Source organism: Asterias rubens, chromosome 12, assembly GCF_902459465.1.
Source record: "Asterias rubens chromosome 12, eAstRub1.3, whole genome shotgun sequence".
NCBI classification, from domain to species: domain Eukaryota; kingdom Metazoa; phylum Echinodermata; class Asteroidea; order Forcipulatida; family Asteriidae; genus Asterias; species Asterias rubens.
This window is the reverse complement of record NC_047073.1, coordinates 521,287-533,892: the sequence shown is the minus strand read 5'-3', so window position 1 is coordinate 533,892 and position 12,606 is coordinate 521,287. Positions and strand designations below refer to the sequence as shown.

At 38.5% G+C, this 12,606-nt stretch overlaps 1 protein-coding gene across 1 annotated transcript; it reads left to right on the top strand.

Moving 5' to 3' along the window:
* The first annotated feature begins 761 nt into the window (after positions 1-761).
* Positions 762-11,333, top strand: LOC117297610 (Golgi-associated kinase 1A-like). Its single transcript, XM_033780730.1, has 5 exons — positions 762-976; positions 3,155-3,279; positions 4,113-5,426; positions 5,600-5,844; positions 10,861-11,333. Exons 2-5 carry the CDS (start codon positions 3,232-3,234, stop codon positions 11,048-11,050), a joined length of 1,797 nt encoding a protein of 598 aa, XP_033636621.1. The 5' UTR covers positions 762-976; positions 3,155-3,231; the 3' UTR covers positions 11,051-11,333.
* Positions 11,334-12,606: the final 1,273 nt, after the last annotated feature.

Sequence of the window (12,606 nt, the reverse complement as noted above, 5' to 3'; positions counted from 1 at the left end):
GTGATAGTTGTGCGATCCAGAACTCATCAATTTCTGATCTCACCATGCCAATTCCCATACCATTATTTGAAGGTGCATTGCACAATCATTTTGCCGGCTTGACCATAACTATGTAGCTCAGTCCTTGGGTTGTCAAAGACCACGCCCCTCACTGAAGGGCGTGGTCTTTGAAAGCAGTGCTTTCCAACATAAACACGATTTAACAAATCTGCGAAAATAAGTGCTTGATCGGTCGTCTGAGGTGGAAGAAAATAAAATCCATCTTTTTTTATTAAATTGTGTGGTTTTTGAAGCCTGAACAAAAACGTTCCTACTATCAACTGCTCTCCAAGTAATTGTTCCCGAGTAATTGTTATTCTAGTGTGAGTAATTACCAATAGTGTCCAGTGCCTTATAAAAGAATCACTTTATCTCACCAGTGTATGACGTTATTCCAAATACTAATTGCCTATTGCCCTAATTGAAAATGTAAATGAACGTTTCGACTCCGCAACATAATGAGACAACCGCTGGCAATATCATTTTCTACGGTAACGTCTCTGCGCATGATAGATGGATGTTTCAAGAGGTGTATTGTTCCGGGAATAACAACTTTCTCTGGTCACAGCGGTAGTAATCCAGTAGATACACACATCATTATCCTGAATAAAGTGTTTAACTTAGTGTGGCCAATTTGTGCATAGGGATTATTGTAAGCACAGAGTGTGTATCTCTATAGATGGTGTAGTGTTATGTTTTCGTCTTTGTGTGTACACAGCAGGTAACATGTTTTGTCAGGAAGGGGGAAAGTTTCTCCCAATCCTTATTGCAAATGAGCGACTCATGGTTGCGAACCCGCTCCGCAGTGCGCAAACACGGCTGGCCGAGGCCAAGCAAGGAGTACACACACAACAACGCATAGAGTGAAGCAGTAGGCTTTAAGACTTCACATCGTGAAAACCACATCTTGAAAATCACATCTGATACAAGAAATGAGGTGAGTGGCTCAATCATCAATTCTGATGCCCTTTCTCCCCATTGTGAATAGTGTGTAAAACAAACATTATTGTGTTGTTGTATAATACCTTGAATCGACGTAAATAAGTGGTTGAATTTTGTAAATATTTCCGGATGAGACAACAAATCCAAAGCTCTTATTCATCCGGCACTTCAGAACCCATACGTTAAGCACCCTGTTGGATTTTGATTGTCTTGGGAGCATGTGTCGATAGCCTTAAATGCACTGGATATCGGCAATTGTCATACAAAGACCATTCTCACTTGGTGTATCCCAACATATGGATAAAATAACAACTCTGTTAAAATTTGAACTTTCAGATGCCTTATTATAAGGCCTGAAGTCTGAAGTGTGAGTGGGTTAAATTAGCCCTTTCTCAAAATCTATCAACAGCTCTTCGTTGCTCGTTACCAAATAAGTTTTCATGCTAACAAATACTTGAACTCAAAATGAGAATACTTTTAAAAATCTGTTTCAAGCAGGAAAGCAATAGTCCGCCATTGGAATACACAATTTAATAAACGTTTCTGGCAGTAACGCTTCTGAAATGTGGACGTTTTTTTTACCGCACTCTACTTTGCAGTGAAACGATTCTCAAGTTGCTTTGTACTATCAAGAGTGCTTCTAACCAATGAGATTATATTTCCATTACTTTTACCGAACCCCTTTACTTGAAGCAAAACAATTTTTTTTTAAATGGTGTGATCATTTCATGTCAAAACTTTCAACTGGGTTGGGATGATCATGGAGTGATACAGCAGTCATTGACCAATATGCGGTTCTTATAAATCACATAATATTACTCTATATGAATTGTGGTTTTATTATCGCACACCAATAGTGACTCCCCGTCGTTCTATGACCTCAGTGTACACATTTTATCAGCGGCACGCCATCATTCGTCAATTTAAAACCCGTCCTGGGGCACCGAATAAAGCCAATTCTGGTTTAAGTTATGTCCTCGTAACCTTGTATGCCTGTTGGTGGCTCAATCTCGTGGTTTAGTATGGTACCATTAAAGGTCGGGATTTAAAAAGGACTACATACTGGTACTACACAACCGGTAATTACATGAAATCAACACTTTTGTCACCGGTCTCCGAAATAATTTGAAACGCTGTTCTTAAAGTCCTTCATTGTCAACTTCTACAACGCATTTCTTCTATGGCATTACAAGATGTTTATCTTAGACAGTGTTTTTGTTTATTTCTTAATTTATTTATTTCGGTTTAAAAACACAAAACATTGTCGAGAATCACAAGATAATATAATAGTTTCTTCTCTTTATCCAGGTGTACAGCTTACTGTTCTCTCGCAGGGGAACAATAAACCAGCTTTAAAGGCCGGTATTTGTCGAAATTTTAGGCGCACCATATAATGTAGTGATGCTGTATACGTTTCTTGACATCGGTTTGAATCATAAAATAATCGGAGAACAGTTCACACACCACGTCTTTAAACTGATGTATGTAAGATTAAGACACTGTGTGTGATTTGATTCGCCAGAGCAAGATCTAGTTTCTCCTCATGCAGCTGTCACGTTGGAGTCTATACACTAGTGTATAGTCGTGAGCAGTGCTGTCAGCTATCAGTGACCCCAAAAACACATTCCTTGGGGGGGGGGGGGGGGGGGGTGGGTCAACCTGACAATTGGAATCAAATAGAACATAAAACAATACCCCGACAGAGACTTAATAGTGTGGACACCAAATCCCACGTGTACATGACACGGACCAAATATCGGATACGGTTGGGTTTAATCGCTTTGTACTAGAACTGGGTAATGGTCTTAACGTATTTATGTTATTCTGCACAATACTCGAAACTTGAGTGTCGGTCTTCTCTTGCATTTACTTTTGCGGGACTACTGAGAACTGGAATGTACAATCTGATATTAATACTGAAACTATACCGGTGTGAATTTTCTTCCTCCGTGGTAATACCCTTAAATTGTCGAGCTGAGGTCACCGGTTGGAATAACGGCCTATGGAAATGCAAACTATAACTTCGCGAGACTATGTGTTTTCTTCCTCCATGGTTGAATCATAGAGCAAGGAGGTTTAATCATGGAAGAAGGACCATGGTTTAATGGAGTGCCACTCCATGTTTAAACAAATATGTCATATATTAGCGAATGTTTTATGTGATATCGTTTAGGTTGAGTGAGTGGTGTGTTGGATCACTTAGTCATCGGATGTAGTGTATGCAATGGATATGACAGTAGCAGCTAACGTATGGTGGCCCAGGACAAATTCAAAACTGGGAAACTTCACACTTTTGAGGTAAGCAAACCCTGCTCCCAGCGTAACTGTAAATATTTTAATTTCAGATGTGCTGTGGTTAGGCAGAACGAACAAGTGCGCGTCTTTATACTCCTTTTTAAGATGAAGCATGTGCAAGACGTGAGACTGAGACACAACCCATGTGCAAGACGTGAGACTGAGACACAACCCATGTGCAAGACGTGAGACTGAGACACAACCCATGTGCAAGACGTGAGACTGAGACACAACCCATGTGCAAGACGTGAGACTGAGACACAACCCATGTGCAAGACGTGAGACTGAGACACAACCCAACATTAATAACTGTTAGAGTTCCGTCTCTATGATAAGACGTGTCAAAGTCTATCGCAAGGAATTTGAAAACAATGCATCATCAGACGATTCTGGATTGAACAATTGAACTTTTGAGCAGAGGAATGCAAAATATTGTTGGTTTGCTTTTTTATGTACGTGTGCTTTGATAGTCTTCCTTCTTGTCTGAACTGTTTATGGAAATAGCATTTGCATATTCATAACAATTAATGTGACGTCACTGAAGAAGAAGTTGCATGGTTGCGGCAACACGCTCTTACTAACTATTACTAAGTCCACTAAGGTGGACTTGGATGATGCCTTACTGATCCCTCAAATTGTTTAAAATAATTTGTTAATTTTTAAAGTCTGACTTGTTTGTTTCAAGTTCGTAGTTTGAGCTTTGTAAACAATACATTTGGTTTCCATTGTACCATAACTGAAGACCAATTCACTGTGTCTTGATTCATTGGATATAGCTAGTGTATTCCAACAAATTAATTAAAATCGTCATTTTCTTTGATTTATTGACACTGCAGATGACAGTAGTGCCCTACCGAGGCAGTCTGCAGCGTTCACGCCGTGTGCGTCGCTTTCTGTTGACATCCCGTCTCTACCTGCTGCTCCTTGTCCTCGGAGCATTCATCGCCGTCAACTCCGTCCTCTACTTGGGCATCAATCGGGCTGAGGGTAGCGGTGGTAGGTCCATGGATCCCCGGAGTCTCTCTATCAAGGAGAGGGTCATATCCATAGACTCTTTGCAACAAAACGAGGACGAGCCCCACGGTAATACACGCTGGGATCTATACATCGACTCGCCTCGACAGTTCCGGGGTCTGTCTGAGAACCAGCGGGGGAAGGGTGACGGTGAGGACGGGGTAAAAAGGTCAAACTCCCCCAGGGTTGTCTACATCACACGAGGTGCTAATAATCCTAGAAATGACAAGGAGAGGATTCTGTACCAAGGATCAGACAGTTTGGCAAGGAATACCGCAAACACCAAGCAGGTCACCGTCAGAGTTGATTATAAAGAGGCAGGTAATGCCAAACAAAACTTGATCTTTACGAGGAATCTCAGACTAAATGTAGCCGAAGGCAAAGCTGGCAATAAAACACCTGCAACTAAAAAACGAATTGCCACTGGAAATATTAAAACTAACGTAGCCTTAAATCAATCAAGATTTTATCCCGCACCCGTTAAACTTAAAAACAAGTTATCGAAAAATTATGGGGAGAATTCTCGCCGTGAAGAGGAGCACGACCGCCGGGAGAGGGTGGCGAGATCATCTCCAGACAATGAGCCCGGTAGAATGAACCTCAACAATCGCCCAAAGTGGTTGAGTGAAAAAGACGCTGATGTATTGAGACACTTAGCTGAGGGTTCCATCTCCAGTTTTCAAGCAATTCATTCTAAATTTGCAGGAAAACTTGGGTTGGGAGTTTTAATTTATGATCAGGATGTTGGAGCCAATGGCAATAACGACAAGAGAACTACTGAGCTATGCGGGGTCAGAGGAGTTACATGCGCCGTGCTGTACCCGCCGGCCGAAATTCACCGAGTGCTCGCTTTCCACTTGGATCGCGTGCTCGGCTTCAACCGAACGTTGCTGACGATCTCCCGAAGACTGCCCGGAGAGATCCGGCGGCAGATCGGGATGCCGGTGGATGTCAGTTTCCCGTTGATGCTGTATGAGCCGAGTCTGTACGAAGACACGGAACTTGCCGAACTCACCAGAGCTCAGTTAAGTGACTGTTTGGGCGATGGTAATGGCGGGAACAATGAGATGGAAGAGTGTAGTAGTGTGGTGGCTGATGACTGGGGAGCTGTTGCAGTATTTGACTTTCTTTTACAAGTTAGTATTTACTATCTCTCTTTCACCTGCTCTCTTCCTTTTTTGTTCACAATTGTTGTTTACTTTGCTGCATGCGTCTGTAGTGAACTCGTCTTGCACCTTAGTATCATTTTTCAACACTGTACTTCTTGTGACTGCAACCCTCACACCATGTTTTATACATTTTGTCAAAGATTTATCATCGCTTGGATCTGGGATGCTGCGGCCTGGACCCGTTCGAGAGGCATCGCCGGTGCGGTGTGTCTATTGCAGGGGGGCAAGCTGCAAGGCAGTGCAATCCATTGATCAACCCACAGATGGTTGGATGTGGTTTCCGTATCGCATCAGAATCAGATAAACTCATTCTGGTGGAAAACTTGGTAGATCTACGGGCTCCTGATGATAAGCTAGACTTCATGCTCCTCAGAGGACCAAACAGGTAGGGAGGCCTATTTCTTTTATTCTGGTTGTGAAGCGAAGGACTCTTAGCGAACTTAATTAATACTAGCCAATAACCCAAACGGAGAGAAGACAGGACAATCCAGTGAAAACCCCACGCAGTGAGGATAGGGACTGAAAACTAAGTCCAATCCGGCGTGATTCAAACCAATCATAGAACATTTATTTCAACATTGTTATGATAATACATAATACATACACCATTAAGTTAACACTATTATAACAACATATTTTAAAAGACGAAATAATCATTTATAACAATATTAACTTAACGAAGCTTAGTTTAAACATTATTCACATAACAACATTGGGCAAAGGGTGAAGCAAAGCTTTTGTACCCGTACCCTTGACAGACAAACACAGACTGGCAAATGACAAACGAAAAAAGGACAATGACAGACATATAGGAGCATAATTGAGCTATTGCTAAATGACAATTTTTCCATTACAGATTAAGAATATGATTGGAGCAGTTGTGTTTTTAGTTGTTTGGTGAATGTAGATAAACTTAATGATGTTTTAAGAGGGGTGGGTAGACTATTCCAAAAATGTGTACCTCGTTGAACGAGGCCATTTTTAAACATTGACGTTCTGTTAAAACTAACATAAATGTTCTTGTTCGAGCTGCTTCTAGTGTTATAAGAATGCACATCTGAAGTGAGAGTAAAACATGAACTAAAACAGGAAGGTAACAAATTATTTATATACCTGTACATGAATTTTCCAAGGTTGAGGTTATAGAGATCATTAAAGTGTAGTAGTTTCAGTTCGGCAAACAAAGGAGAGGTATGGTCCCGATAATGAGCGTTGAAAATTATTCGAACAGCTCGTTTTTGTAAAATAAGAAGTTTATCACAGGATGAAGAGCCACCCCAAGTGAGAATTGAGTAATTTAAATATGGGAGGACTAATGAGTTGTAAAGAGTTATTAAGATATTCTTTGGTAAGAAAAACCTCAAACGATTCATTATACCGATGGTTTTTGATATTTTGCTTGACACTACATCAACGTGACTCTTCCAGTTAAGATTTTCGTCAATATAAATGCCTAGAAATTTTGTACTTTTTACTTTTTGCAAGTTAACACCATTTAATATTAAAGGAACCGTTTGAGTATATTTCTGCTGTCTCGGACAAAATATTATATAATTTGATTTCAGTACATTAATACATAGTTTATTTGCCAACAGCCAAGTGCTTATTTTTAAAAGTTCAAAATTAAGGTGACTAACAGCTGTATCTACGTTACTATGACTGTACACTAAACTTGTGTCATCTGCAAATAAAGAGAAGGATATTGTATCAGAAGTATTACATATGTCGTTTATATAAATAATAAATAATAGAGGACCCAACACAGAGCCCTGTGGAACTCCACAGGAAATATATTGTTCTTTAGACAGCGTTGACTTAAACAATACAAATTGTTTTCTATTAGATAAATAACTTTTAAACCAGGCTAATGCTATTCCACGCACACCATAATGTTCCAATTTAGAAATTAAAATGTCATGGTTTACGGTATCGAAAGCCTTTGAAAGGTCCAAGAATATACCAACGGAAAACGTTTTATCGTCTATGGCCTTGAGTAGTTTATTTACTACGTATGAGGTTGCTAACTCTGTAGATCGGTTTTCCCTAAAGCCAAACTGCGACTCAGCAAGAATGCTATTTTTATTAATGAATGATATTAGTCTATTATAAACTATCCTTTCAAAAACCTTTGAGAACGTGGACAAAACTGAGATAGGTCTAAAATTTCCAATATCATGTTTATTACCCCCTTTATGTATTGGTATAACCTTACCTATTTTTAACGCATCGGGGAAAATACCAGAAGATAAGGACCTGTTGAAGATTTCAGCAAGTGGTTTAGCAAGAATGTACCTAGCCTGTTTAATTACAAACGGACTTAACCCATCAAAACCAGGAGCCTTGCTACATGTAAGTTTGTTGAGAGAATCTGCAATTTCTTCTTGCGTAACTGGAGTTAAAAAGATAGAGTGTGAACATCTTCCTGCAAGAAAAGACTCACACGAAGTATTACATAATGGTAGATTACGTGTAAGCTTCGCACCGACGCTAACGAAGTATTCATTGAATGCATCTGCAATTTCTTTGTTATCCTCTAGTTTAACACAGTCTTCCTTAACAACATAAGACGGGTTGGAATTCGGCTTACCCTTATTTAGCAAAGAATTTATAAGCTTCCAAGTTCCTTTGATATTGCCATTTTCCTGTTCAAATTTCTTGTTTAAGTAATTTTTCTTTGATATTTTAATCAAAGCATTCAATTTATTTTTATACAGAGTATAGATGGATTTATTTTGGTTATTAGGATTTCTTAGAAATTTTTTATACAAGTGGTTTTTCCTCCTTATTGAATTGTAAACGCCATCAGATAGCCCGGGTCCTGGAGGTGGAAGGTGGGGAAAGTTATCACTATAAACCAACCCGACAACCCTGGTGGATAACCTTGACCAGTACGATAGCCACTTTGTGACTTGCTCTCCTAGAATGTAGCTGAACAGAGAGGCTCCAACTCCAAGATCAAAAATCAGTTTAATGATGCACTCATTTTCCAAAAGATGGAGTCCTTTCCTTGGGGAAATATTATAAGTATCTAACCTCATTTTAAAATGGTGTAAAATGCCCTAGTATTTGTTGATAACCTTTTGAATACATAGGCCAAAAACGTGCGATAACGTCACATATCAAGTACGGTCCGTCTTTTTTCGTACAGAGAGAAATAACGAGAAATAACGAGAAAGGGGTGGCTAACATTGCCAACCATTTGTAATGGAATATTCCTCTATACAAAATGTGGTACTGGAGCATAAAGTAAGCCGTCAGGTCAAAAGTTTATCATGTTTTTTTGTCGATCACTAGAGGGGCCTAACACTCATTCTTTAAAACTAGACCAAACCTCAGTATATTGCAAGAAAGTTAATACTCAAAGGCTGCACTCTCTGCAGAGACTAACCCAACGGGAGAGAGAGAGAGAGAGATACAATTTACACAAATTCAAATCGACTATAGTTTCAAAACCAAATTTGCTCGCCCGAAAGGAAAGAAAAACAAGTTTCTTTGGTCGTTGGAGCAACAATTTGGAACTTGAAACCAATGGTGTCATGATTGCCATCGGGACTACAGACCACCCTCTGCTCTAGCCGACATGGATATGTCTGTGTCCCGCCTCTAACTCCATGTCTTTCTGAAGTTGCGTACATTTTGAGATATCTCGTTTTATTTTCACTTGCAGCGACGCAACAAATTGATTTTTTTTAAGAGAGAGTATACTATGTCAATTTTAACTCCAAAAGTTAATGACCATACAAACTTACTTGGAAAAAGAGCTCTTTGAGAGCTGCTGATACTATATAAACATCTTTAGAAACGAAACACTTTAATGCTTTGTCAAGTATGTCAAGAAATTACAAATTTTTCACCCAAAGAAATCTGAAAGCACATAATCATACAAGTGTGTTTTTTTCTTTCATTATTCTCTTCCAACTTCGATGACCAATTGAGCCAATATTTCCAAAGCTTGTTTATTGTATGCATTTTGTTGGGGCACAACAAGTGAGGATACTGGTCTTTGACATTATACCAAAAAGTATAAACACTGCCTTTAAATTCCAGGGCAACATTTCCCCGCACTCAATCCCTGAGCTAAATACCATCTGTGTCGGCGCCGGTGTCTCATCAACCGGTATGATGAAAGTTATAATATGCGTCAAAGACAACTATTGCTAATAACTTTAAATGTTGACTTTAAAGGCACAGGGGTGGATTTCACAAAGGTAGTCCTAACTTAGGATAGTCCTAGGCAATGCTAAGAGATAGGACCAGTCCTAAAATAGGATCAGTTACTGATCCTAACTTAGGACTGGTCCTATCTGTTAGCATTGCCTAGGAACTGATCCTATTTTAGGACTGGTCCTATCTCTTAGCATTGCCTAGGACTAGTCCTACGTTAGGACTACCTTTGTGAAATCCACCCCTGGACACGTTTGGTAATCGCAAAGATCATTAGTATTCTCACTTGGTGTATCCCAACATGATGTATAAAATAACAAACCTGTGAAAATTTGGGCTCAATTTGTCATCAAATTTGTGAGAGAATTTTGAAAGAAAAAACACCCTTTCAGATACATAATAAAAAAAGACTTCAGCTGAAGTCTTTTTACTATTAATGTTGAGTGAGCATTACCTCCTGCTAAAAAACTACATTACTTCAGAGGGAGCCGTTTCTCACAATGTTTTATACTATCAACAGCTCCCCATTGCTCGTTACCATGTCAGTTTTTGTGCTAACAATTATTTTGAGTAATTAGAGGCCTTCCAGTAGTGTCTAGTGCCTTTAAATGTCATCATTTTCAGATGTGACATTTAAAAAATTCACTGAATTCCAGTTGATGTCCTTGCAGTATTCAACCCTATGTTGTTTGCATTTAAACTGTGACCCATCTGTGAAGATCACTTCATTAACCGCTTAACCATCTTCAGCAAAAAACATCATCACAACATGATGACAATAACCAGGTTAAAGGTAAAATATAGGTTTGGTGTTCATCGGGGGATCCTATTACATTTAAATCTAACATGGTTTAAAGATAATGGTGGTAGAAAGCTTCCCTCAAAATATTACTTGCTGAGGTGCAGTAGTTTTTGAGAAACGAGTAAAACAATTTCACAAAGCATCAATTTAGCATTGTCCTGAAAATATTGCTCTGTGATTTTCACCTTTTCCCCTCAAAAACTTGACGACTAATGATTCTGAATCTGAAACTTCTACATGTAATAATTATATTACAATTAAATACATCTGGATCTGGATCAGTACTGCATGAAATCTCCCGATTTGGGATGTATAGGTTGCATTCACAGTGAGTATAGGGACAGATTCATGTCAGGGGAAAACAAAATGGCCAAAAGATGATCTACAAAAGGTTTCAACACCCTTTAAATTGTGTTGTTTTTCGTTCCATTGCAGTTTCCCAGCGAGAGCTGTAGCCATACTGAAGGAAGCTCGTCTCCATCCCATGCTTCTAGAATCTCTCTCAGTTGACAGTAGCTACTGGGAAAACCAAGGAGGCCAACCAGCCATTGAAGACATCATTGACGTCATTGATAGACGGGCAGGAATGTTTCTTAAATATATTAGTAGTTCGCGAAGGGACTAGAAAAATGCACTAAGTAGTTTTCGAGGCCTGCGGGTAATTTGACTGGCTTTAAAGGCACTCAACACCATTTGGTAATTACCAAAGACCATTCTTCTCACTTGGTGTGTCCCAACATATGCATACAATAACAAACCAGTGAACATTTGGACCCAATTGTTCATCGAAATGGCAAGTGAATAATAAGAGAGAAAAACCCTTGTTGAACTACTTTGTGTGTTTTCAGATGCATATAATTATTGAGTGAGAAATTACCTGTGTCTCAAGAACTATGTTATTACAGAGCTGTTTCCCACAATATTTTATAATATCAACAGCTCTCCATTTAAAAATTGCATTAATAAATGTACACACATGTATGAAATGGAAAATAACATCACCAAACAAAGGGTAAACATTACCGAACAAATGGTTTTACATATTTATATATCATCTGTGGCATTTTACGACGTTTTTGGCAGATACAAACTTCAAGGACAACAGTGTTTCGTCCGAATACAGCTCAAATCGAAGCATGATTTATTAATAATCAATTAAGGTAAAAATCGTATTTGTCCAAACTCAATTCAACTTAAAGGTGTAAAATGAGGCAAGTTTCTCAAGTATAACGCAATTATATCAAATAACTGAATTGATCTACATTGCACAAAGTGCACTTAAAAAGCATGGGATTACGAAACCCTTCCACTTACATTCATCCCCTCAAAATCGTGGTTTAGATGCAAATAAAAACTTCATTTTTTTTTGTCCAAAATGTCAGATCCTGAACTAGAAGTGGTGTCAGTCAGTGCAGGATAACTCATTATGCAAAATAAAGTAATTTGGGGTAGGATTTTGGCAAATATTAGTCTTCAGAAAGGATACACATATGCTGGCTCTAAAAGAAAGGATCTGGAATAAATTGACTAACATGCAAACTTGGTTTCATGCATTTTGTTATAATTAAGAAATTAAACTATTCCATATCATATTCAAAATGATACTAACAAGTCCCTTGGACCCCCCCCCCAAAAAAAAAATAATAATAATAATAATTCTTTCTGCACACAGGTTCAAAACAAATATATAAACAAAAAATTTAAATCTATACTTTTTTTTTTAAATAAACAAAAATAATATCTGATACACAATAAATGAAAAATGCAATAACACCTTTAAATAGTGTTATGTGATGTAAGTACCAGATTAGAGAAATTTGTTGATGGAAGTAAAGTATGTATTAAATTTGTTTCTCGGATTACAAGGTATGATTTTAAATAGCAATTCCTCGTAATCATCTGACAAAATCAGAAGTTCATTTTGGCGTTTCGGCAGTTTTGGTTGGCTTTTTTTAAGACACAATGAATTAAAAAAGCTTACTAATTTTCACTACAGACCACTTCACATTGTGCAGTCTAATAAAGACACTGAACACCTTTGGTAATTGTCGAAGACCAGTCTTCTCACCTGGTGTACCTCAACATATGCATACCTCAGCTGAGGTCTCGAATTCAATTCAAATATTTTAGGGAGAATTACCTCTTTCTCAAAAACTGTTACTCCAGAAGGAGCCGTTTCTC

Coding starts and splice junctions, on each gene's coding strand:
- LOC117297610 (XM_033780730.1), top strand. CDS start 3,232: ATGGTGGCCCAGGACAAATTCAAAACTGGGAAACTTCACACTTTTGAG. Junction 3,280..4,112: donor GGAAACTTCACACTTTTGAG/GTAAGCAAACCC, acceptor TTGACACTGCAG/ATGACAGTAGTGCCCTACCG. Junction 5,427..5,599: donor TATTTGACTTTCTTTTACAA/GTTAGTATTTAC, acceptor ATTTTGTCAAAG/ATTTATCATCGCTTGGATCT.